Here is a 27,403-nt window from a genome sequence, read left to right as displayed (position 1 = left end):
TCTTCCAACCACCGTGACGGAGCAACTCCTCCTTTATCGCGAGCCATCATCTTTGCTGACCTGCAAATCGCGAGCAACCACCTCGAGCTTCTCACACTACCAGAGCAACACATAGCCACCAAGGTTGTTTCATTACCGTAATCAAATGGGATGCAAATCACGAAACTTTTCCCTTCGCCCAAATCGTGAAATCACGAAACAGCTCCTCTTTGTAAAATCCAGAGTCGTGCCTCTTTTGCTTTCTACCTTGACCACTATCAGACTTGGAATTTGAAATAGCATCTTCATGAATCACAAAGCTATTTTCCTTTATAAGAATCCCAGAAAAGCCGAAATTCTTTCCTCCAAGTTCAACATTTCTCTCCACCATGCCAGCCGAACAAACCGCTCCCATTATTGTTGTCCTCGACAATGACCAAGAAGAAAAATGAAACAGAACAAAGGAAATGAAAACCTAACGCCTGCGCGAAAAATAAAGAGCGTAACTGAAGTTAAAGAAAGGAGAATTATTGGATTGGTAGCTTTAGAAGGGGAGCGTACCAATTTACAAAGAGTGCTGAGAATGGAGAAGAAGATTGAGATTGGGAATGACGAGAAGATGTAAAAAGGAGAAAAAGATGGCCAAATGCCACGTTTCAACTCTAAACATGCCACATTTAAAGAAATTAACACGTCATCCTCCTACCTGTGTAAAAACTTAACTCCATTAACTAAGTTTAACGGCAAAGGCTCAATTGATTCAAATTAACACTTATAAGGACTCAACTGAAGATTCTCATAAGGAGGGGATCAAAATAGAAAAATCTCACATAAATAAAGACAATTAAAGGATTTAAACCTTATTTTAATTAAAACTTTTGTATAAATTTTTGTTATTATTTTACTGTGTGTTTTTTCGCCTTGTACGAATTCGTAATTATTTTCTCGTTTGTTCCATATATGATTATCGTGTAAAAGTAAATAAGTAGGACAGGACGAAATCAACTAAATTATACTAAAGTATAATTAAAACTTTATTATAATAAACTAAAAAAACTAAACTAGTTAATATAATATCCAAATTGCTGAACATTGCATTCAAACATAAACATAGTATCAGTTACAAAAAGCAGTAAATAAAATATATATAATTACAAACTTTAAATTGTAGAATTGAAGAAGGTATTATTTAAAATACTATTTATTTTATATTTAAAATAATAAAATGATATATTTAAAGATATTATTTTATATTTAAAATAATAAAATAAATAGTATTTGAAGAATTTGGCCAATTTATTCACTGTCTTAATTGGTGAATAATTAAGATTATAAAAAAATTAATATGAAGTACAATGAACTTTTAACATTTGAATTTAAACACCAACTAAATTTGTTAGGTGAACTACCATATAATTCAAATTCGAATTAAAACTTTAGTGTTTTGATCTTTATTAATATTGTAAACAATTATTTAAATTCACATGGAAGAAATTATTATTACTATGGACAGAAAAATTGTTAATCTGTTTAATTTTCTTTGATTTCATGGTTCAAGGGTTTATAATTATATTTTATTTACATTTTACGTAGATGATAGTATGCTTAATATTTCAATAAAAAATTGAGTTTAGTTATTAGTTAATCGATGTAAGTTCAATTTTTTAAAACTGAATTCTTAAATAATACTGTAACATCCCAATATCTCACGCTGGATAATTCATAATTTATATATTGTAACATTACATTTACGGTAATATTCCGTAATCTCACACTTATAAATTCATAGTTAATATATATCTACACATGTTTTAAACTCAGATTTCAACTATAAACTCATAAATATAATTCGAATTCTTCTAACTTATTCTTCTGTCTCTCTCTTCATTGGCATTGGATCAGACGACAATCCTTCATCTGCTCCCGTATAACGAATTATACGATCATCGCACATACCCAAACACAAAACAAACACAAACAAGTAGGGTGAGTTAACATGCAACAAATCATTTAAAACATGTATAATTACCTTGATATAAACATCATATAATAATTATGTTCGACACCCTCATACCACAATTCCTATTAGACACTCGTCTCACAATACCCAATAGACGCCACAATACCCAATAGACACTCATCCGGATGATACGTTGATAAGCGGTCACGGGAGGTTATGCACTTGGAATGACTTCTACTTCTTCTTACAAATACACTTCCAAAATACTTCATACCATTCACAAGGTTAGTCCCCTCACTATGTCCAAAACCGGCACATAGACCAGGACCTCCTGCTCCTCTCACCACATAATTCATCCCTCTCTACTTGAGACTAGATGATTATTAGAGTATCAGGATAACCTCCAACTACGGGACCCTCAACATCAACATATACACAAATACCATAATATTACTGAATCTCTCCACGAGACTCATGCCATACTCATATTCCTCAACTCACATTATACCCCCACAAAATCTCCCCATAATACTCATAACATGTTCAGATGCATAAATTCAAATGCAATATAATAAAATACAATCATCACATAATCACACAAACTCAATATATTGCATAATAATTTAACAGTACTCAATCTGTTCAATAGGATTTAAGTTAAAAACTTGTCGAGTAGACTTCCAAGAAAGAGAGGTGCGTCACAATGGACAACTTAAGTACCAAGTCTTTCCTTAGCCAAAGTGTTCCTCAACTAGTTTTTAACAAATTTCTTATTTACAGATTCAAAACAACAGCATATAATATTTATACCGAATTTCAACATAGATAAACATACAGTAAACATTAACAATATTCACACAGAATTTCAATATATGAATAGTAATAAAATAATACTAAATCATAATATAAAAGCATAGAACTATTAAATCATAAAAAAAAAACATAGAAAGGTTAGCTCCCCTACCTCTATTCCAGGCGTCTCTTGCTCTGAATTTATTTCTCCGAAACCTTTCAGAACCTCTACCCTTCTTGCAACTAAAAATTTCTCTCTAACTTTCTCTCACTTAATTTCTCTTCTCTTGGTGCAGAATACCCTTCCCTCCCATGGCTATTTATAGTAAAAAAATTTACTATTCATTAATATTTTAATATTATTTATTATTTTAATATTATTTAAAAATAATATTTCAATCATTTTCTCACCAAATCTGATCCTAATTTCTACCTACTACTTTCTTCCATGCTAAGAAATCTTAATGCTGAAAATTTATTTTTACTATTTACTTTTTACTATTTACTATTTACTTTTTACTATTCAATTTAAAAAAATTTACTAAATAAGTTACCAAAAATTTGAACCTCTCCTTCTAAAATTACTATAATTTTATATCCAAAATTTACAATTTTCTATCCATTAAAATTATTATTAATAATAAAATACTAAAATTTACTACTATATATATATATATCTTTTTTTTTTTTTTTTTTTTTTTTTTTTTTCATGAATCTTACATTCTCCCCAACAACAAAAATTTTCGTCCCCGAAAATTCTATACTTCAAGAAAATAGTTGAGGATATAATTGCTTCATCTCTTCTTCTAGTTCCCATGTAGAGTCACCTGTCCTCTTATCCCAAACTACCCTGACTAAATTAATAGTTTTTCCTCTAAGTTCCTTTGTTTTAGTATCTTCTATACAAACAGGTTGTACTTCTACTGAGAGGTCCTCTCGGATTTGAATCTCCTCTATTTCTATAATGTGAGAAGGGTCAGGTACATACTTTCTTAGCTGGGAGACATGAAAAACTGAATGAAGATTGGCCAATTGAGGGGGTAGCGCAATCTCGTAAGCGACTAGCCCAATTCGTCTCAAAATTTGGTATGGACCAATGAACTTAGGAGAAAGTTTCCTGGAGCGAAGTGCTCTTCCAACACCCGTGGTTGAAGTTACTCGCAGAAAAACATGGTCCCCAGCCGCAAACTCTAATGGTCTCCTCCTTTGATCTGCATACGATTTTTGTCTACTCTGAGAAGCCTTCATTCTTTCCCGTATCAATTTTACTTTGTTGGTGGTTTGTTGTAGTAGCTCAGGTCCTATTAAAACTGATTCACCATCTTGATACCAGCATAACGGAGTTTGACATCGTCTGCCATACAGAGCCTCATAAGGTGCCATACCTATACTTGCTTGGAAACTGTTGTTATAGGTAAATTCCACAAGAGGAAGTATTTCATCTCAACTACCAAGATGATCTAATACACAAGTTCTCAACAGATCTTCTAATGACTGGATAGTCCTTTCAGATTGTCCATCAGTTTGGGGATGATATGCGGAACTCATTCGTAATTTACTGCCCATAGCTTCCTGTAAGGTTTGCCAGAATCTAGAAGTAAATCTTGGGTCTCTGTCTGACACAATGCTAGAAGGTATACCGTGCAATCTCACTATTTCCTTTATGTACAATTGTGCCAGCTTAGTCATTGACATTCTCAGATTTATTGCCAAGAAGTGAGCACTTTTTGTCAATCGATCAATGATGACCCAGATGGCATCATTACCCTTTATTGTTCGTGGTAAATGGGTAACAAAATTCATAGCAATGCTATCCCATTTCCACTCTGGTATGTCTAATTGTTGTAGCATTCCTCCAGGCCTTTGGTGTTCCACTTTTGCCTTTTGGCAAGTCAAACAAGCTGCTACAAACTGTGCTACTTCCTTCTTCATTCCTGGCCACCAAAAGGACTCCTTAAGATCTTGATACATTTTAGTCATGCCGGGATGCATGCTAAAACGACTCTTGTGTCCTTCTTCAAGGATTAATCTTTTTATTTCTGCATTGTCTGGTACACATATTCTACTTCTAAATTTTAATACTCCATCAGGTCCTAACCTAAACTCTTTAATTGATTCTGTTTTGATCATTTCTGCTATCTCTTTCAGGTTAGGATCCACCAATTGTTTCTCTTTGATTAAAGTTAGAAAGTCGTTAGATATAGTCAAATTACTACATCTAATGAAATCTACTTCATATTCCATATGTAGCTTGAGATCTCTGAATTTCTCCACCAATTCCAATTCTTTGATCATCATATGAGAAACATGTACCATCTTCCTACTCAAAGCATCAGCTACTACATTCGCCTTTCCCGGATGGTACAAAAGTTCGAAGTCATAATCCTTTAAAAACTCCATCCACCGCCTTTGCCTCATATTTAGCTCTTTTTGGTCAAATAGGTACTTCAAACTTTTGTGATCGCTGAATACTTGAAATTGGACACCATAAAGATAATGTCGCCAAATCTTCAGAGAAAATACTACTGCTGCCAATTCTAGATCATGAGTAGGATAATTCTTCTCATGAACCTTTAATTGTCTTGAAGCATAAGCCACCACCTTCCTTTCTTGCATAAGCACACATCCTAACCCCTGGTGTGAAGCATCACAATAAATCTCAAAAGATTTACTTGGATTCGGGATAATCAATATTGGTGCACTTGTCAACCTATGCTTTAATTCCAGGAAGCTTTTCTCACACTTATCCGTCCAAACAAACGGTTGATCTTTGCGAGTTAGCTGGGTTAAAGGCGCTACTATTTTAGAAAAACCTTCTATAAATTTTCTATAGTATCCAGCTAAACCCACAAAGCTTCGTATTTCCGTCGTAGTCTTTGGTTTCTCCCACCGTAGCACTGCTTCCACCTTGGTTGGATCCACTGCTATGCCTTGAGCTGATATAACATGTCCCAAGAATTGTACCTCGTGTATCCAGAATTCACACTTTGACAACTTTGCATATAGTTTCTTTTCTCTCAAGATCTCAAGCACAATTCTTAGGTGCCTCTCATGTTCTTCTCGACTTTTGGAATAAATAAGTATGTCATCTATAAAGACTACGACAAACTTATCTAAAAAGGGTTGAAAGATTCTGTTCATGTAATCCATGAACAAAGCTGGAGCATTAGTTACCCCGAATGGCATAACTACATACTCGTAATGCCCGTATCTTGATCTAAAAGCAGTCTTCTGTACATCTTCAGCTTTAACCAAAAGTTGATGATATCCAGACCTTAGATCTATCTTTGAAAATACTTGAGCTCCATGCAACTGATCCATCAAATCGTCAATCCTAGGCAAAGGATACTTGTTCTTAATGGTTAGCTTGTTCAACTGCCTGTAGTCAACACACAATCTAGAGCTACCATCTTTCTTCTTCACTAGCAGTACCGGTGCTCCCCATGGTGATACGCTTGGTCGGATGAATTGTTTTTCCAATAACTCTTCAATTTGCTTCTTCAGCTCTGCCAACTCTGCGGGGGCCATTCGATATGGAGATATCGATACGGGTCCAGCTCCAGGTATTAAATCGATGGAAAATTCTACTTCTCGTTGAGGTGGTAATCCTGGTATTTCTTCTGGGAATACATCACTAAACTCATTAACTATGGGAATATCAAGATTTTGTTTATCTTTCTCAATTTCCACATGAGTCAAGATAATGAAACACAGAGATCCATCTTTTACTTCCTTCAACACTTGTTGTAATGACAACAACTCCGCTTCTTCAGGATCAGGGAAAATTAACTCCTTCTTGTTACAGTCTATAAGGATACGATTGGTAGATAACCAATCCATTCCTAGGATTACATCTAAACCTTGTAGAGGTAAAGATATAAGATGTACTTTGAACCTACGTCCTTCTACAATGATTGGACATTGAGGACACATCCTTGATGTTTTTATCAATTTAGAGGCCGGTGTAGATACTATAAGATCATACTGCAGCTCTTTTACAGGTAGGTTCAACTCTTGAATAAGAGTTTCAGACAAAAAGGAGTGTGTCGCTCCAGAATCAAACAATACATTCAAGTCTCTACCAGCTATATTACAACATCCAATGATGAGAGTACCTGATTTGGCAGCTTCTGCTCCCGTTAAGGCATAGACTCTCCCAGTCGCTTGTGGTTTATTGTCAGTCCTTCCCTGTTGAGGCGGTTGTTGAGGTTGAGTTGTTCCTCTTCTGTTAGAGAGACAATCTCTAGCAAAATGTCCTTCAGCTCCGCAAAGAAAACACTTGTTGCGTAGATTAACTTGTGGACAGACGCTTTTCAGATGAGGTCCTCCGCAGACGAAACATTGGATTATTCTCTGTTGGTGTTGTTGCTGATGAGGATTCCTCTGAGGTTGTGGTCTGTCATAAGGTCGATTCTTTACATGTCGTTCAACTCGTGATCCAGATGGTCCTCCTACCCTTGGTAACTTCTGAACTTCAATCTCACTTATTAACCTTTCTACAGCTTTGGCATGTTCTACTAAAGCAGCAAACTCCTTAATAGCTAAAGGATTCACAGCTAGTTGAATGTTTGCTCTCAATCCATTTTTGAATTTCCTGCACCTCCATTCTTCATTTGACGGTTGGGTGTAGAAACGAACCAAGTGTTTGAACCTGTCTGCATATTCAGCTACGGATTTGTTGCCTTGCACCAGCTGCAAGAACTCCACCTCTTTCAAATGTCTCACACTGTCTGGAAAGTACTCAGCATAAAATTTATTCTTAAAAATTTCCCAAGTTATAATCTCACCACTTTCCTCTAATACCAGCTTTGTGTTGTTCCACCAGTGTGCTGCTTCCCCAAATAGCTGATACTCAGAGTATGCCAACCTAGTTTCGGGTGGACACCTCTTTGCTTCAAAAATCTTTTCCAAGTTCCTTATCCAGAGATCAGCTTCATCCGGACTCGTTTTCCCATTAAAAATAGCTGGACGATGTTGCAGAAAATTTTCTAAGGTCCATTCCTGAACTCTCTGAGGTTGAGCTTCCATATGGGTGTCATTCTCGGCTAGTTGTCTTAAGGTTTCCGCATGTTGTCTTTGGCTCGCTTCAGAATTTAGTCTGGCCGCTTCTAACTGTTGTAGGGCCGTTGTGTGCTGTTGCATTAAAGCAGCTCCCTGTTGTTGAAGAGCGGATGCGATAGATTCTAAAGCCCTTGCAAGGCTAGGTACCTCAGGGGTTTCACGATTGGGTTGTCTACGAGCCATTTCTCTCTGTTCATACAGAGAATTATTGTTATTATAATTTATAATATGAGTTTGTAGGATTAATCCACAACTCTTAGGTCGTCTTAAGGACGAACCGCTCTGATACCATTAATGTAACATCCCAATATCTCACGCTGGATAATTCATAATTTATATATTGTAACATTACATTTACGGTAATATCCCGTAATCTCACACTTATAAATTCATAGTTAATATATATCTACACATGTTTTAAACTCAGATTTCAACTATAAACTCATAAATATAATTCGAATTCTTCTAACTTATTCTTCTGTCTCTCTCTTCATTGGCATTGGATCAGACGACAATCCTTCATCTGCTCCCGTATAACGAATTATACGATCATCGCACATACCCAAACACAAAACAAACACAAACAAGTAGGGTGAGTTAACATGCAACAAATCATTTAAAACATGTATAATTACCTTGATATAAACATCATATAATAATTATGTTCGACACCCTCATACCACAATTCCTATTAGACACTCGTCTCACAATACCCAATAGACGCCACAATACCCAATAGACACTCATCCGGATGATACGTTGATAAGCGGTCACGGGAGGTTATGCACTTGGAATGACTTCTACTTCTTCTTACAAATACACTTCCAAAATACTTCATACCATTCACAAGGTTAGTCCCCTCACTATGTCCAAAACCGGCACATAGACCAGGACCTCCTGCTCCTCTCACCACATAATTCATCCTTCTCTACTTGAGACTAGATGATTATTAGAGTATCAGGATAACCTCCAACTACGGGACCCTCAACATCAACATATACACAAATACCATAATATTACTGAATCTCTCCACGAGACTCATGCCATACTCATATTCCTCAACTCACATTATACCCCCACAAAATCTCCCCATAATACTCATAACATGTTCAGATGCATAAATTCAAATGCAATATAATAAAATACAATCATCACATAATCACACAAACTCAATATATTGCATAATAATTTAACAGTACTCAATCTGTTCAATAGGATTTAAGTTAAAAACTTGTCGAGTAGACTTCCAAGAAAGAGAGGTGCGTCACAATGGACAACTTAAGTACCAAGTCTTTCCTTAGCCAAAGTGTTCCTCAACTAGTTTTTAACAAATTTCTTATTTACAGATTCAAAACAACAGCATATAATATTTATACCGAATTTCAACATAGATAAACATACAGTAAACATTAACAATATTCACACAGAATTTCAATTTATGAATAGTAATAAAATAATACTAAATCATAATATAAAAGCATAGAACTATTAAATCATAAAAAAAAAACATAGAAAGGTTAGCTCCCCTACCTCTATTCCAGGCGTCTCTTGCTCTGAATTTATTTCTCCGAAACCTTTCAAAACCTCTACCCTTCTTGCAACTAAAAATTTCTCTCTAACTTTCTCTCACTTGATTTCTCTTCTCTTGGTGCAGAATACCCTTCCCTCCCATGGCTATTTATAGTAAAAAAATTTACTATTCATTAATATTTTAATATTATTTATTATTTTAATATTATTTAAAAATAATATTTCAATCATTTTCTCACCAAATCTGATCCTAATTTCTACCTACTACTTTCTTCCATGCTAAGAAATCTTAATGCTGAAAATTTATTTTTACTATTTACTTTTTACTATTTACTATTTACTTTTTACTATTCAATTTAAAAAAATTTACTAAATAAGTTACCAAAAATTTGAACCTCTCCTTCTAAAATTACTATAATTTTATATCCAAAATTTACAATTTTCTATCCATTAAAATTATTATTAATAATAAAATACTAAAATTTACTACTATATATATATATCTTTTTTTTTTTTTTCATGAATCTTACAAATACAGTTTAAATGTTATATTAAGTAGTTCAGTTTTTTTACACTAGTAAAAAAATATCGTATAACGTCGCTGATTTATGGCCTTTCACGTCGAATTTGAGGTCGACGTCATATCGGGAGACATTAAATTGACTTGAATTCAATTTAAAAAATTCGATGTTAATCAAATTGACATCGAATTTTGTTAATATTCGACGTTAAACAATTTTTTTGTTTTTTTTAATTAATTGTAATCCTTTTTCACAACTCTACTAGACTTGAAAAACAGAAAAAACAACAAATTTCAGTTTTTGGTATTTTATAAAGCATCAACTATGAACGTGTAGTATAGTATCAACAACAAACAACCATAACAATCAACAAACAAGTTCAATCAAACAACAACAACAAACAAGTTCAACCAAATAACAACAACAAACAATTTCAACAAAAAACAACAACAAACAAGTTCAACAAAAAACAACAACAAACAAGTTCAACCGATAAGTTCTTCAAAATGAAAACGAAAACGAAAACTAACATTCAAAAGGTGAGTTCTTCAGAAGAAAGTGTTTCCACCAGTGAGAGAGAAAGCAGAATACATCTATGAAGAACTTGAAAATAATTGGTCAAAATAAACGAAAATTATACATAAAGTAGTTAAATAACATGCATTTGTATCAAATGAAAGAAAGATTACATGTGATGGTCGTCAAACTTCGTTCGAGAGAAGTTTGAGAAGAGAAGAGAGTCTCGCGCGCTAAGAATAAGTGAATGAATTTTCAATCTCCCCGCTCAAATTAAAAAGGGAAAACTTTTGGCTGACAAATAATACATCGAAGCTCCTACAAAATTCGACGTATTATATGTGGTTTAAAAGAAAAAAGAAAAAAAAGAACTAAAAAGGGTTTACTTTTTGGCTTCTAGCTGACAAATAATACGTCGAAGCCCTTATAGAATTCGACGTATTATTTGTTGTTTAAAAGAAGAAAAAAAGAATTAAAAAGGGTTTCTTTGGCTTCTGACCGACAAATATTACGTCGAACCCTACAGGATTCGACCTACTAATGGTGGTTTAAAAGAAAATAGAAAGAGGATGACGTGCTGGTTTAAATAATTACCATCATAGAACGTCGAATTGAATGGGGATTCGACATTCTACAATTGCATTTATTTACAAAAATGTCACCGGTCATTTTTAGTTGACTATTCAGTGGTTGGACGTTGAACGCGTGACGTTATACGTTATTTTTGCACTAGTGTTAGTTTATTAAAAATATAATTAACTATAATTTAGTATAATTTAATATAATTAACTATAGTTAAGTAAGAGTGAGCTAACATATCAAAGATCATTTATAAAGCATATGTCACACTATTAATACACATGATTTACTTATAATAACAATCATAAACTCATGTGATAATCATATTAAACACGATCATCTGGGTGAAATGTTGATGTGAAATCTCAAGGGTTATGCACTTGTGGTGGTCTCCACTGCTCAAACAGAGTCAATACTCTCACTGCTCATACAAAACCAATACCAATACAACAAAACATGTCATCCATAAGGTTAGCTCATCAACACCTATGGTCAAAACTGATTCATAGACGAGGACCTCCTACCACTCTCAACATATAACACATCATTCTCTACTTAGGGCTTGAATGATTATTAAAGTATCAGGATAACCTCCAATGTCAAAACTCTCACATCAATGTGTGTACACTAGTTTAATACAAACACAAAATCTCTCCACAAGATCTTTGGCCAATATCATACCATATTCATATTCATCAACTAATTCATCATGCAATATAAACTCATATCTTATTTCAAAACCAACATAGACCTTTATATTTCATCATAGATTTTCATACCACTTTCTTAGATATATTGCACAATCAACATAACAACATATGCAAGAACGGTTCGAGACTATAGAAAGAAAATGCAGTTTTCACAAAACTAAAAAACGTTTGTCCTTCCATTCAAATTAAATATAATTGAATGAGTAATACAATGAAAAAATAATCAACTCAATTAGATAACTGTGGAAAAAGTTATGTATTAAACAAACAAAGGTGAAGGATATTAATCACCTAAACTATTAAAATATTACGTGAAAAATTGTTCTAAATACATGCCTCTAATTAAAGATACGACCAGTCAAAATAAATAACATATGTATAGAACTCACGATAAAAAAATTCATCTTGATTAGACGGATAATGAAGCACAAATATTAATTTTATCGAGATGACTAATAGAATTAAGGTTGTATTGAGTTCTCTAAGAAATACGAAACTAATTTCTCTAACGACAGACATACAATTATAAATTCGAGTTGTTAAAGTGAATCAATATATATATATTAGAAACTGCATATCCAAATTTCTAAACAATTTAAAAACAAAAATAAAATAATGATCTCTTTATTAAAAAATATAAACTTAATTCCTCTAAACATAAACTTCAAATTAATAATCCAAACTATCAATGATAATACTAATAATAAAAAAATGTTATTACTATATATTATAAAATTTATTTTGTATAAATATTTTTCACGGGTATTACACAATAGTCTATTAAAAATCAATTTTGTTTTGTTTTTTATTTCTGAATTTCTATAATGTTTTTTATCTATACTTCTATACTATTATATTAAGTAGATTTCTCATTTTAATATACATATTTTCTTTTTCATTTTTACCTTGTGAATAATTATTCTTCAAATTAAAATAACAATTTTATTAATTTTACTCTTTAAGTAATTATTTTTTAAAATTAATATATTTTATTTGAATTTTTTGTAAATTTATCCATTTCTTAATTTAAATAATTGTCTATAATAAAATTGTAAAAACTTTTATATTATAATAATAATATTTTTTTATTATAAAGAAAGAAAAAAGATACATATGTGTTCTCACTTGTTTTTTATAAAGTTTGTATGTTTTTCAAGTTAATAAATGTAATGTTATGTATTGTATCAAATATTAGGGTACTAAATTTATTCGATCAGGACAAAATTATAAACAACTTAAAGATGATTAAGTCATTGTGAAAAAAAATTAAAATATTTGGATTACTTGTTGAATTTCTCATTTGATTCACAAATAGTAACATTATTTTATTTTAATGTTTATTTCTGTAAATTACTAATATAAAATTATTTTATATATACGCAATTAAAATTTGATTAAATTGTATCTGAATTTCTTATCATTCAAGCAAATTTAAATATTAGCATTTGAATAATACAACATCCAGAAATAATTCTTAATAGACAAAACTGACAATAAAAAATTTAAATATCATCAAAATATAAAAGTACATTTCATATTAGATTTTTATTTAGTCTTTAAATAGTATTTTTTTTCTTGTTAATTATAACGTTGTAAGTAGCTTTCCTGTTAAGAATTTGACAAGCATATCAAAATTAGAAATAGTAAAATAACTTTTTAAGCTCCAATATATCAAATTCTAACGGACTAATACAGTACTTAAGTAAAAAAAAGACTTCTGTATTAATTTAAAATTAGGAAAAAATATCTGTATTTTATTGCAAATGAAATAAAATAATTATTATAATATAATGAGAAAAAATAAATAATAAAATAATAAAAGATAAAGAGGAAAAACATTAAAAAAAGATATAATAAATAATAGAAGATAAGAAAATAAAATAAATATTAAAATGAAATAAATGATAAAATATAAAGAGATAATATATGTACTAAAAGATAAATAGATAAAACATTATGAAAGTTCTTGATCAATTTAAGTGTATAGTGAAGATTTATAATTATGGACGAGAAATTCAACTTGACATATAAATCAATTCAATAATTTATTCTATTTATATTCACATTATTTTATCTTAAATTCAGAACCTAAATCACTTTCAGCTCCACACAATTACAATCAAATAATAAGTTTAAATAGATCAAAAGTCCAAGATGTTTAAACAAAATTGACTAGTGATCTTAGAGATATTCACTCTGACTTATAGTTAAATTCAAAATGATTTAGTTTAATATAATTTTCTTTTTCTTAGATAACTTTTTTTAAAGGTAACTTAATTCATCAGGTTTGTGAGTTAAAGTATGTTTTTAATTGTTTTTCTAATTTATTTTATATATTTATTGTATGATAAAATGGATTAATTTGACTAATATTTTGATAATATTATAATCAAAATGTTCATATTTTATTAAACAGATAATAGTTAAAAATTAAAATGTTAACTTAGATAAATAAATAAATTAAACATTTAAATTATTCAAATATTATTGAACAAACATTTTAATATTTAAAAAATCAAATTGTCAATCCACAAAATAAAAAATAATAAAAAATTTATAATAAAAAATTTATAAAAAAATAATAAAGAATAATTATTGATGGTTTATGGATCAATTCACATAATAAAAAATAATAGTGTATTAACTCACATATTTTTATCCATTTTAATATGTTTAGAATTTAGTTATTCTTAAAATTAATATTACTATTATTTCCATGTTTTAGGTGTATTTTTCCATTTCTTCAATCAACTAACAGGTAATGAATCTCGTAGTAGCTGTTAAGCATAAAAAGGATGGGAACTTTAGCGACTCAACTAACATAGATAGTGTATTGTGTAACTGAAGACTCGGTCGTATCAATTACAATTTTTAAATAAATTACCTAAAATGATAACATGATATCATTACTGATACTTAATGTTTAATAACTTGTAATAAGTACAATTGATAGGGTGATCACGGGATATCGAGAATTATATTGCTAAAGTGGTAAGTTCAACAAGCAACAATGCCAATTATGTATTTTAAATCAAAGCCTACATCCATCATTTGAGATAGACGTTCCTCACTATGAGATATCTCATTGTACTTATCCAAGATATTCTTGTGTTAGATAACTTAACCAAAATCAAATATAATTCTCATATGTAAGATAGCTATCGAGCCTTTGAGTTAATGAGCCCATAAATGTGCCTCATTCATATGAGAGTTCATGATAAGTAAAATATGCTTATAAATATTATTTTAATCATACTTTAACTTCACTCTTCGCATTAATTCAAATTTGGTCAGAATCTCTGACTAAATATTAATTTGAACGTTGAAGGCTTAAAAAATGAATCTCAAATAATGAAGAGTTTATTAAATAGAAAAAAGATTTTACAAAATATATTTGATTTTGCAAGAACAGATAGTAGTGTTAGCAAAACATGAGGTGTTTTGATAATGATAAAAACAAGGATGATGATAAAAACAATTCCAAGAATTCAACACAAAAAAGATAGTGAAAGACTTATAATGTAAAGCTTTTGTAATATATATATATATATTTAATGTATAGGACTTAGCTTAAGAGTAGAAAATGTGTTTTTGCAAAATCATTGTAGCAAATCACTTAGCAAAACACTATAGCAATCATTGTAGCACTGTTCACATGAATAGTAGCGTTGAGCGATGAATAGTAGCGCTAAGCAGTAATGATTCTAGAATAATCAATTACTAGAGGGTGTAATTGATTAGTGTTAATAGATTAACACTTAAAATAATTTATTAACACTAGTCGTTACTAGCCGTTTTGATGAACAATTCACTACTTTATTTTTTGGTGTGTAATCGATTAATACTTAAAATAATCGATTATTACAATAAAAAAAGTTAAAAACAAAATTTAGAAGGTGTCTATTGCTTGAGTCTATAAATAGACTCTGGTTTCTCATTCTTGGACACACAAAACACTATAGATATTGTGAATTCTTTGATAAAGCTTATTCAAATATGTGAAAGTGTGTTCAAATGTGGTATTTTAACTGTCTAATGATAAATTGAAGCTCATAAGTAATGAAATTTTGATTGATAAAAATTTTATATTTTGGTTTGAGTTTGTCGAGTGGATAAAAAATCATAATGAAATAAATGAACAAGTCACGCGAATAAGAAGTTTCTTATATACTTTAGCCATTTTTTTAAGAGAGACTTCAAGCCCATCAATACTAGGCTCCTTAGAGGGATGAAGAATAGAAATATACTAAGACATATGATCAATAATAAACAAAAGAAATTACCATACATTAATGGAGGGAAGAATACTTAAAAAAAATCATTTCCTTAAAAAAAATATTTAATGAAAGAGATCTTCCTTAAAATAAAAGAGAAATTGTTTTGTATAAAATAATTCGTAGGACCAAATGTATCATTTCCTGAAAAAAAAAATGCCATGTATAATAGTAAACATAATAACAAACTCAGCAAAGAGAAAATAAATAAAATAACTATAATTATATATAATATCTAATTAGATTTGATGGATATTAGAAATATAATATCTGAATCAATTATTTAACATACTGTTCTATTATTGAATGAAAATTATATGGCTATGGGATTTTCTTGAAATTCACCTTACCATAAAGGGAGTGTCTAAAAGAGTATCTGTTGCAATATAAAACAACCAAAGGGTTGGGGAAAAGAAGTAATAGAAAATAGTAAATTGTGTTTAGTTTACCAATTGCCTGTAAGCAAAACTATTCTTAATTGCGAAAAAGGAAAATATTGTTAACTTGCAGGCTCCGCAAGATGCTATGCAGTAGCATGCATATCAACCAAAGAAGACTGAAGAGCTGGGAAGCCTACTGGCAGCAGATAGTAAGTGTGTATGTTATGATCTTCATCTCATAATAATAAGCATCAAAGAAAGTCCCCAGCCATAGGCTCATAGCTGCTGATTAAGATACGCTTCTTTGGGAGTTTTTGGGGACATAATCATCTCAGTTACATTTTCAGAAACATTCTTCAGCCAAGAGGTGGTTCGCGTTAACCACCCATTTTCTCCTTGTTCTTGCACCTCCTGGGTGGTTTTCCTTTCTTCCTCCTCCAATATATCAATCCATCTCTGAGACATGAACCCTTTTATGGCTTGGAGCCCTTCACCCACAACATGCATAGGTGGCACTTCGACAGGATTCTGTTCCAAGTTTAGCTTGGTCAAGTTATGAAGGCGACCAAAAGAATCAGGAAGTGCATGAATTTGGTTGTTGCTCAGATCTAACTCCCTGAGGTTGATCAAATCACCAAACGTCTCTGGAAGTTCTCTGAGGTCACTGAAGTTACTGCTCAGGTTTAGAACTTGAAGATTAGTCAATTTCCCAATCGCAACAGGAAGCCCGCGCAGCTCGTTGAAGTGAGCATCCAGATAACGCAGGGATTTCATCTCACAAATTGACGAGGGAAGAGATCGAATCTTGTTCAACTGAATCATAAGCTTCTGTAAATTATGCAACTCAAATCCAATGTTTGTTGGCAAATACGACAGGCTGTTAAAGCTTGCATCTAGCTCCACCAATGAACTGATCATTTAATATAAAGATGGTTCCATCAATCATAGAAAAAGCATTCTAAGTATCGACGCATGTGCATAAACAAAAAATACGGTTCCAAACTCAGATATGAAGTTTACAAATTGACAAGATGCATAACTGATATAATTTAGCCACAAACGATGTTCAGACTTTCCTTAATATCCAAGAATTTAAACCAGAAACAGTTTTGCCCTTGATATGTTGCATGTGTAACAAGTATAGCTTTCAAAATATACAGTCATCACTTGAGAGTTACCATGATGTCGGACATAAATTTTGCAAGGAAGTCAAACTAAACCAGAGTTATTAACCAACTTGACACACCGGAAACAAGAGTAAACAGTGCACACACCGAGAATGTAAAAAACTTCTACATCGTTCAATCACAGACATACGTATTTGTACTAGTTACGTTAGTCGATAGAGCGTACAAAAAGAATGTAAAATGGAATTCTTTCTTGCATTACCTGCACTTACTAATGGAATCAGGAAGAGCAGACAGCTTGTTTCCGGACACATTGAGGACCTTCAACTTCTGCAACAAGCCAATTGACTCGGGTAGCGACTCCAAAGCATTGGAAGAGAGATTAAGCTCCTCGAGACTTTCCAATCCACATATGGAATCAGGAATCACCTATTGTGCAGCAAAGAATTGTGGAACACGTACATATATGTGTGCGTGAAATCAAAATATAGAAGAAAGAGTAGAAGCTAAGTAAACAAGGAGAAGTGTGGATTTATGAGGAGATAAAGAATTCGAAAGGGATGCGGAAAAAATGAGTTGAGATTCTTTGCTGGTTTTTGGAACAGATGAACAACACATAAAAATCCAGCTGAGAATCCAAATTCGAAAAAAAAAGCGGCGGAATTACCGAAAGTTGATTGGTGGAGACATCGAGGACGATCAATGCAGGAATGTGGCCAAATGCTTCAGGCAGGTACTTGAGGCGCTTGCCGGAGAGAGCGATTCGCTCCACCCCTTTTCCGTAGGCCTCTTTCAAAATCCCCTCAACCTGTTCTTTCACTTGAACACTGTCCTCGTCGTCCTCTTCGTTTTCGTTGTTGTTGTCGTAGTCGGCGCCGTCGTTCTCGTAAATCTTGACCAAGCGCTTCTCGGCGTCCTTGAGGAGCTTACCGTAGGCGTCGTGCATGTTGTCGAGCTGAATGATGGACTTCAAAATGCGCTTCTCTTTCTCCGTCGATTCCTTGATGACCTTCTCCTTCTCCGCGATGTGGGCAGTCCAGCGGGCCTCGTCGATCTCCGGGGGCCTGGGCAGGCCCACGATCTCTTCCAGTTGGCGGGACAGGTGGGCTTCCAGGTCCGCTAGCTTAGCCTTGGCCTCGTCGACCTCCTCGTGGGTGGGCCGGGGCCCCATGACCTTGAAGACGGATCGAGCCTGGGCAACGTCGGAGATGGCGCGGGTCATGGAGGCCAGCATTTCCGGGTTGGCTAGATTGGGCATTTGGCCCACGATGGAGGAAGAGGAAGCATCGGAGTGAGGTGGCTGTTCGATGTCGACGTGATGGGAACGGGAAGTGGAGGCGGAGTCGGAGGTGGAGGCGGAGGCGGAGGAGGCGGAGATGGAGGCGGGGCTTCTGGGGCCGAAGGAAGGGAGACGAGACATGACGTAGGAGAGAACGGGGAAGGTTCCTGGGTGGGGATCCATGGTGGCTTGCATTGGAGGGAGGGAGCAACTCACAAACCAAAATGTGTATCAATGTGATATGGCTTCGCTATATAGATCAACCTCCATACCTGGGATTCAGGCAGTTAGTTAGTTATTTTCTTTGAATGTGTGGGACAAAATCACTCCCTCTATTTCTTTTGCTCAAATTCCTGTACAACAAAAAGAAGATAACCTATTTTTGGAGAACTTATCGAAAGAAAATTTTGTCTTCTAAAGTGAAGTCAAACCAGAGAGAAATTATTTAATTTTAAACAAATATTTTAAAATAATAAATAGTTTTACTTAAAGAAAAAAAAATACATAATTTAATTTGTATAGACTAATTTTTATATTATTTATTTTCATTCATCAAAACAACTACACCTTCTTTATTCTTATTTCCCTCTAGCCAAACAATATCTCCAACTTTTTTTGTGTTGTCGATAGATCGGAAGGAGATGACCGAATTGTTTTTGAGGATCACGGAAAAAGGATCAGGAGATCAGAGTTTTTCTTCGTTTATAATTTTTTTCATTTTTAATGATTTTAATAATTTTCCAATTTCCGGAAAAAGTATATTTCCGTGATGGATAAACAATTCAAGTATATTTCCGTCGTTGTCATATTTCAGTCTTGTGTGTTTATTTACATTACTTATATATTCATGTCGTACTAAAATTTAACAATTATTTTAAAATTGTTGAAAATGTCACTAGTTTAAAGTTTTGGAGTATTTACAAAACTTATAAATTTTGTAATGTCAATTGATAGATCTCGTGAATAAGTAATTTTCTATGTTTTAATTTACAAAAAGCATACGTCTTTCTACGACAGTGATAATTGATAGGATTTGAACAAGTAATTGTAACATCCGATTATCAATATTATATAATAAGGACGTTAACATCCAAATATAGAGAACAGTCAGAATTTTGACGTATAATTTAAGTGCGAAATTACAGTCATCCAAATAAAAGGAGTAAAAATTTAAACTTAAACAGTTGAAAGGATTAAACACTACAAGTGTTCAATCAGGAAACTCTAAGAAGACTACTCTGCAATATTAACAACCTCCAGTTCTTGCTCTAAGGGAATCTCCGCGACAACATCTGCTCCCATCCAAGTGGATGATCATCGCCAAAGAAACATACCCAAACAGCACATAACAAAAACAATGCAAGGGTGAGCTAGATATAAAAAGCATGTTATACATATATCACAGTTAATTCATGTCATCATACATAGATACATATAAAGGAACAATTAAAACATGCTCGTTAAACCACAACCCACACATCTTTACGCTCGCATAGTCTGTTGGCACTCCCCAACACTATGCAAGGTAAATCCACCCACGACTCATCTTTACACTTGCATAGTCTGCTAGCACTCCCCAACACTATACAAGGTAAATCCACGCACACGACTCATCCGGATTTGTATAACTGTCGAACCAACAGTCGTCTTTGCACTTGCATAGTTCTGCTGGCACTCCCCAACACTATGCAAGGTAAATCCCCAACCTGCCTATATTTGCCATTAAAGGCTATAGACGAGGACCTCCCTCTACTCTCACCACTGACACTGTTCTTCTCTATGTGAGCATGAACAATGCTTTGAGTGTAGGGATAGACAGACCGATCCTAGCTTCACTACAGTTATACCGAACAACCACAACGCCACATAACCACTTATAGTCATCTCTCCGTGAGATGCCTACTTCATACTCACATACCTCATTTGCATTTACAATTGTATCATATTTCATACATTCTCATTCCACATACATCACATCACATTTATACATTTCAAATATTTGCACACTTAATCCAACCCAAGAGCAAAAGAACTTAGAATCCAACATATTTATAGACTACTATTTAAATAAGTACTATTCACCGGACACTGTGGAACGAACGCTACTGGACGAACGCCATCTTCCAAACACCAGGCCGAACTCTATTTTGACGAACGTCATTTTCCAAACACCAGGCCGAACACTATTCGGACGAACGTCATCTGAACGATCTGGACGATCGTTATATAACCAAACTCTGTATGGCGAACGCTATCTGCTGAATACTATTTGAACGAGCATTATTCACCGAACAATATAGAACGAACGACCAGACGAACACTATTTGGCCGAACACTATTCATCAAAACGACCTTGGACGAACGCTAGTTGCCGACCGCTATATTGTCGAACGCTACTACTATTTGGACGGACGCTATGAGATCCACACAATCAGGCCGAACGTTAAAACCGAGCACAACAACGAATTTCAACACTATCAAGCCGAACGCTAAAACCGAACGTCATATTGAATCGACTACTGTTTTGATGAACGCTCAACGATTGAACCTAAGAATACTAACTCAAAGTCGAATGCTCACAATCACAAACAGACGAGGCCGAACGCTAACATCACAATTAAACCAAAACCGAACGCTCAAGATCCAAACCTAAGAAGACCAACCTGAGGCCGAACGCTAACAATCCTAAATATCCATGAACGAACGCTTATGATTGAAACTTAAGAATCTAAATTAAAATCGAACACTCCCAAGCGGGAATACCCCCATCAAAACCGAACGCTCAACAAAACAAGACCGAACGCTCAAGATTTAAACTTAAGACTATCAAATGAAGACCGAATGTTCCACATTGCTATCCGAAAATACTAAGTTAAAAACGAACGCTCATACTCTCCAATATACTAAGGCCGATCGTTAAAGGTTTCGAACTTATAATATTCAATTATGGCCGAACGATTTCAAACAACAGTACACCAAAACCGAAGATCAAATACTATTAAACTACACAAGCCTAGAACGAACGTTTTGAATATAACTCGAACACCTAAAATTACTATGTCGAACCCCTAAGAAAATGGACGATCGTCTACAATCCTGACCGAATCAACACTTAACCGAACGGTAGAAATTTATGGTTCAACCTATACTTACGACTGAAACAGATGATCAAAACCGAACACTCAATGCTACTTAGGGACGCTCGCTTCCTAAAAACCAGCAACATCAAGACCGAACGGTCAAGATTGAAATCTGATTTTGATCGATCGTGCAAGATATATTGGCCGACCACTAGTTGGTCGAGCCATTTTGGACGAACGCTAATATTTGCTAGCTTTAAATGACCGAACGTTCCAAAACTGGGTTAGATAACTATACGGACGAACGTTCCAATTTGGCCGATTCGGGCGAACACTCAGAACAAAATACCGAACGTTCAGAATTTGGCCGACCCCCAAGTGGTCGAACCCCGTTTGAACGAGCGCGCGTTTCTGCAGAATTCTGCAGAATCGCATGAGGTTTTCCAGAACCCAGAAAACTCCATTTTTTCATCCCCAAAATTCCCAGATTTGCTTCAAAGACAGTAAAATTCAACAATCAAACGAAAAATCTAACTCCCCTTACATCTTGAAGACTTCCTTTGATCTTAGAAATGGAGTGTCTGGATCTCCTTCTAACTCCAAAGCTCTCCACTTCAACTCTCCCAGATCTGCAGCAAGCCTCTTCACACCTCCAGAAATTCAGAACCAGTATCCAACACCCTTCTTGAATCTATCTCAAGGCCTCCTTACACTTCAGCAGCTCTGAACTTCACGTCTCTCACGAACTTGCAGCAAGGATTTCCTCTCCCAGGGCAGAACCCATTTCCTCCTTTTATTTCCTACGTGATGTGTTTGCTGGGTGGTGCCAAAATGGGAGTAAAACCCGGACGTGCTGCTCCCCCTCTTCCAAATAAAACAAAGTTTTCCTCATTTTATGGCAATGGTGCTTCTTTGCACTGATTGCTCCCCCACCCCTTTTAAAATAATAAAAAATTAAGGTCCTTACAGTAATAGTTTACGTTTCAATATGAGCAAATTATTTAAGTTATATTCTACCTATTATGTTTTTAAAAAAATTTGATCAAGGCAATGGTCTTTGTGATGACATAAAGTTACAAGTTAATGATTTAAAAAAAATGTTATTTATGTCCCTATATCATGGGTAAAAACATTAGTGGAAAGATATTTATCCAATAATGGAATTGGTTCCTCCTAACTCAATACTTCCTTTCAAATTTTAAAGAAAATAATTTTAAATATCTTATGTTTTGTCATCACAATCAATAAGAGTTAAGTCAATATTCTCTTTCAAAAGTTGAATTGTATCTTTCACGTTATGTTTTTACTGATAGTAAATTATTAGTTGTCATTTCTAGAATCAAGACTAAAAATACTCATCTTAGACGAGTATGAATATGTATGAAGTATAATTAACAGCATTATCTACATTTTGAAATCTTTGAAAATGTTTTGGACAATACTCTATAACTTTTAATAACTCATTATTGTATTTGTAATTAATTTATTCAGTTGGTATGTTTTTACTCAACCTAACTTTATATATCTATATTACAGGAAACTAAGTTTCATAAACTTCATCAATGCTTAAAAGTTGTTCAAAATTATTCTTAGTCACAATTATACCACGATAAAAGCTGAAATAAAATAAGTGTTCAAACTATCATTTTACAATGACATTTATATATTTATTTAAAAAGTTCCATTACAAATAATGTGTAATGGTTTTTTTCAAACATGTTACTCATTTTCTTTAACATATTAAAAAATGTAAAAAATGAATACATTTCATATGTCAAATCATTCTACAAAAGTAGTCAATGGTACTTCATTTTATTGTTTTAATAAACATGATTTTTTTTATTGTTACTATTACTTTAAATCATATTAATAGCATTATTACTTTAATTTAAATATACTTAATCAAAATTTCATATTAATATATGTTATAATACATCTAGTGCAATGCAATATACAAAACTGATATGAATAAAAGTAGTATCAACTAGAAAGATTTAATAGGCATTTTTGACATCAAATTAGGAGAGATGAAAAATTACTTTTACTCAATAAAATAATCGTATCGTATAGTAAATTGTTTTAAAGAACTTGTACAAGAAATGGTAGACTGTAAAAAAAACATTATGATAATTATTAGTCTCTTATGTCTAAATTTAATCTAATATAATATTCCAGAATTAGACAACCCTATATTATGCTGATGAGATTTGTAATCTTACAATAGATTTTAATACATGGTATTCATGGATTGATGTTATTATTTGTATATGTAAATAGTTAAGTTATCCTTATTTTATTTTATATTTTGTGATCTTTTTATTACAGTGTTTTGACATATAAGTATATAATCCTTCCCAAACAAATGAAGCAAAACATGCATACAAAATTTATAATGGATATACATTAAAAATAAAAGGTAAAACCGAAAGAACATAAACATATATATTGTTTTAACCCAAATATTGAGGTCATTCAATATTATTTCATAAATCACTAATCTATAGTTAATCATCGTATTAGAACAGTGGATGTAGGTATTTGGATATATCACTGCCCTCTAAAGAAAAATAAAAAAAATCCAGAAAATGTTTTTAGGGTTTAACTTTTCACTGTACCCCACATTTATCTTCCTCTTCCAAACTTTTCTCTTTTGTTCATTTTGTAATAAGAAATTGGATAATATAATTTAGAAGATCGGATAAAAAAATTGAGAGATATGATGTGAACTGAAACAAGAAATTTGATTAATTCTTTTAAAGGGTCTAGTTGTCAGATTTCAGAATTTGATGTACAGTTCCAAATTTAGGAAAAACATATCATATTCATAAATTTGGTGATCACACACAACTTTACATTAGATTTCAAAATTTAATATATAAAAATTCAAAATCTGATGAAAAAAAAAAGCCGTTCATTAAATTTCGAAATTTATTAAAAAAACAGAATCTTAAAGTTAATTTTAGAATGTGAAAAAGAAATGGTTGGAGATACAGAAAAAAAAAACCAATAATTTGATCAGTAGCAATAAATAATTAGTGAAGCGAGACCCACCGTAAAGAATTTTTGGGATTGTGTGCAATTGATTGTTTGGGTTTTGTATAGCAACTTTTAAATCAAGGGTGTTGCTCCCTTCATCACCACACCTTTCTCCCTCCACTTTTTCTTTATTATTTTGTTTCTCAGTAAAATTTTATTTTTAGAGTTATTATTTTTTAATTTTATTCATTCACAACTTATTTCATTAATAACTTTTCTTTCATTTTAATATTATATTTCTTATTCTCTTTCTTTGTCGTTGTAAGATACTGCAAGTTGCAAAGATTAGTGGTGGTGGAAAGAATTATTAAGCAGTCTCCCTCTCGTGGTACAGTGCGTAGAGTGCTTCCTCGTATTTGAATAAACGTTGAAATAAAACCCTAAAATAAAAAACGTAACCTAGGTGACATCTTTCAACGGATGTCAACATCCTTCAACGGATGTCAACATCCGTTTAAGGAAAAACGGATGTCAACATCCGTTTAAGGAAAAACGGATGTCGACATCCGTTTTACCTTAAACGGATGTTGACATCTGTTGAAGTTGTCACCTCCCGTTTAAAGGTTACGTTTTTTATTTTACAGTTTGTTTTATTATGGGACATCTGTTGAAGGATGTCACCTCCGTTGATGTATACTTCCCACACTGGTTGATGCTCTGGACGTTCCTCGATATTCCTTCACACCACGGTGGCAACACTCCTTCACACCACGACGGCAATGAAAGCTTTCAAACCAAAAAAAACTGGAAAGAAAAAGAAATGGAAGTGCGAGAAGTGAAACGAAAATGGGAAAAGGGAAAGAGAGTGGCGTGGGTGAGTGCTGAAAAAATAAAATTAGGGTTTCAAATTATTTAAAATAGGGTAAAAGTAAAAATCTTTTTAACTTAAGGATATAATTATATTTAAAATAATGTGGGGAGGTGGAGGAAGTATAGGGTGGTGGTGGAGGGAGCAACACCCTTAAAATAATACATAATTTTTTTTCTTGTATAAATTAAGTTAATTGGTAGTGAAGCTTTTTTACACAGGTTTTTAAAAATTTTAAGTATTACTTTATACATAAATTCATTTTATTTTGTAAAACAAAAATCTAATTTTTTATATATTTTTAAAATTCACAAAGCTGGTACTACCATCGCAATATACCTAACATCCTTTTACCGCCGCGTTACAGACGCCAATTGGATACGAAATCGGCGAGCAATTCTGGCAGCCGAACCGGTGGGCTGTGGAATACGGCGGGGAGCCGCCGGAGGGGTGAGGAGAACTGGATTTAGCCGCTCCATTACGGATGCTGGTAAGATACGCACCCGAGGAACAATTCCGGCAACGGAACCGGTGCACCGCGTAGCACGGCAAGGAACAGGGAGAGGAGTGATACGAACCGGATTTTGCCGCTCCGTTAAGGGGGCATATAGAATACGCAGTTGGCGAGCAGTTCCGGCAGCCGAATCGGTGAGCCTCAGAACACGGCAGGGAACTGGCGGATGAGTGAGGCGAACCAGGCGGAGTGTGAGAGGCGCTGGACGAAGAAGATGGAGAAGGAGATGATTTGTCCAGCGGCGAAAGAATGGCTCTGATCTTCAACCGATGAGGTAAGGACGAAGAAACTCGATCGTATTCCTCGATTATATTTGCCAAATCTTCGTCGTTTTTGACGGAAATCAAGGTGACCAAGTCCCCGTTTGGCAAAGGACACCGGAGTGTCGCCGGCGAACCGCACAGCTCGCTAATCCTTGTCATTAACTCTACAAAACACTAACGTGTAAGCACACGCGCCTCCAATAAAACGTATTATTTTATAGAAACTAATGAAACTAAAATTATATTGAAAGATAAACCAAAATGACTGTAAAAAACTATTTAAATTCTAAAATAGGAGATTCACTGTTATTTAAAATGTTAAAATTTAAATAATGTCAAGATATACTCTCTCTTTTTTCTATGGACGAAATTACCATGATAAAAACATTAATTTTCTAACCATGAATTTTATATGAGTGATAAATTTGAGTTTTAATAATTAAAGTGACTCTTTATGAAAATATATTTCATCAATAAATGAACTAATGGAAGAGCTTGATGAAATTGATGAAGCGAGTTAGGAGTTACTGACCTGAGAATGAAGTGGAAGGAAAAGCGAGGACTCTGGTGTGGCCGCCGTAGTATCGGAGGATGCCGTCGGTGCGGCGAGGAAGGATCTTGCCGCCGTAACTACAGAGGAACTTAATAGTATTATTACCGTTGTTATTGTTATGCAGGAGTTTAGATCCCATGGCCGAGTCTTGCAAGAACGAAAAGCTTTGGTAATTTGGGTATGTTTGAGCGTTGGTGCCTGAAAACTCTTGTAAGTGCGTTTCATCCACATTTATAGCAGATGCAGGGAATAACAATAAATAGAAAATAGGAATCTTCATACGATTTCCCCCTTCTTCTTTTTTTTCGCACATCCGCGTATTCCCTTTTATTCTCCTCTTTCTATTCTATTCAATATTTGATTGAAACATTTAATAAAAACTCATTCAATTTTACTCTTATCTTAATAATTTATATAAAAACGAATTTGAATTGATTAAGT

General features: G+C 33.3%; 3 protein-coding genes across 3 annotated transcripts; all 3 read right to left on the bottom strand.

Moving 5' to 3' along the window:
• Positions 1-3,496: 3,496 nt before the first annotated feature.
• On the bottom strand, positions 3,497-4,114 carry LOC128196339 (uncharacterized). The gene has a single exon (XM_052876902.1). The coding sequence runs from the start codon at positions 4,112-4,114 to the stop codon at positions 3,497-3,499; it is 618 nt and encodes a 205-aa protein (XP_052732862.1).
• A 12,216-nt stretch (positions 4,115-16,330) lies between these two features.
• Positions 16,331-18,914, bottom strand: LOC108341724 (plant intracellular Ras-group-related LRR protein 9). The gene is made up of 3 exons (XM_052870563.1): positions 18,097-18,914; positions 17,692-17,858; positions 16,331-17,212 (listed from the first exon to the last, which is right to left on the bottom strand). Exons 1-3 carry the CDS (start codon positions 18,901-18,903, stop codon positions 16,579-16,581), a joined length of 1,608 nt encoding a protein of 535 aa, XP_052726523.1. The 5' UTR covers positions 18,904-18,914; the 3' UTR covers positions 16,331-16,578.
• Positions 18,915-24,679: 5,765 nt separating this feature from the next.
• LOC108340400 (uncharacterized) lies at positions 24,680-27,263 on the bottom strand. Its single transcript, XM_017577764.2, has 2 exons — positions 26,942-27,263; positions 24,680-26,573 (listed from the first exon to the last, which is right to left on the bottom strand). Exons 1-2 carry the CDS (start codon positions 27,240-27,242, stop codon positions 25,972-25,974), a joined length of 903 nt encoding a protein of 300 aa, XP_017433253.2. The 5' UTR covers positions 27,243-27,263; the 3' UTR covers positions 24,680-25,971.
• Positions 27,264-27,403: the final 140 nt, after the last annotated feature.

The sequence above is a fragment of the Vigna angularis genome, chromosome 1, assembly GCF_016808095.1.
Source record: "Vigna angularis cultivar LongXiaoDou No.4 chromosome 1, ASM1680809v1, whole genome shotgun sequence".
NCBI lineage: Eukaryota > Viridiplantae > Streptophyta > Magnoliopsida > Fabales > Fabaceae > Vigna > Vigna angularis.
Note: the sequence above shows the minus strand (reverse complement) of the source record. Positions and strands in the feature narration are given on the sequence as shown.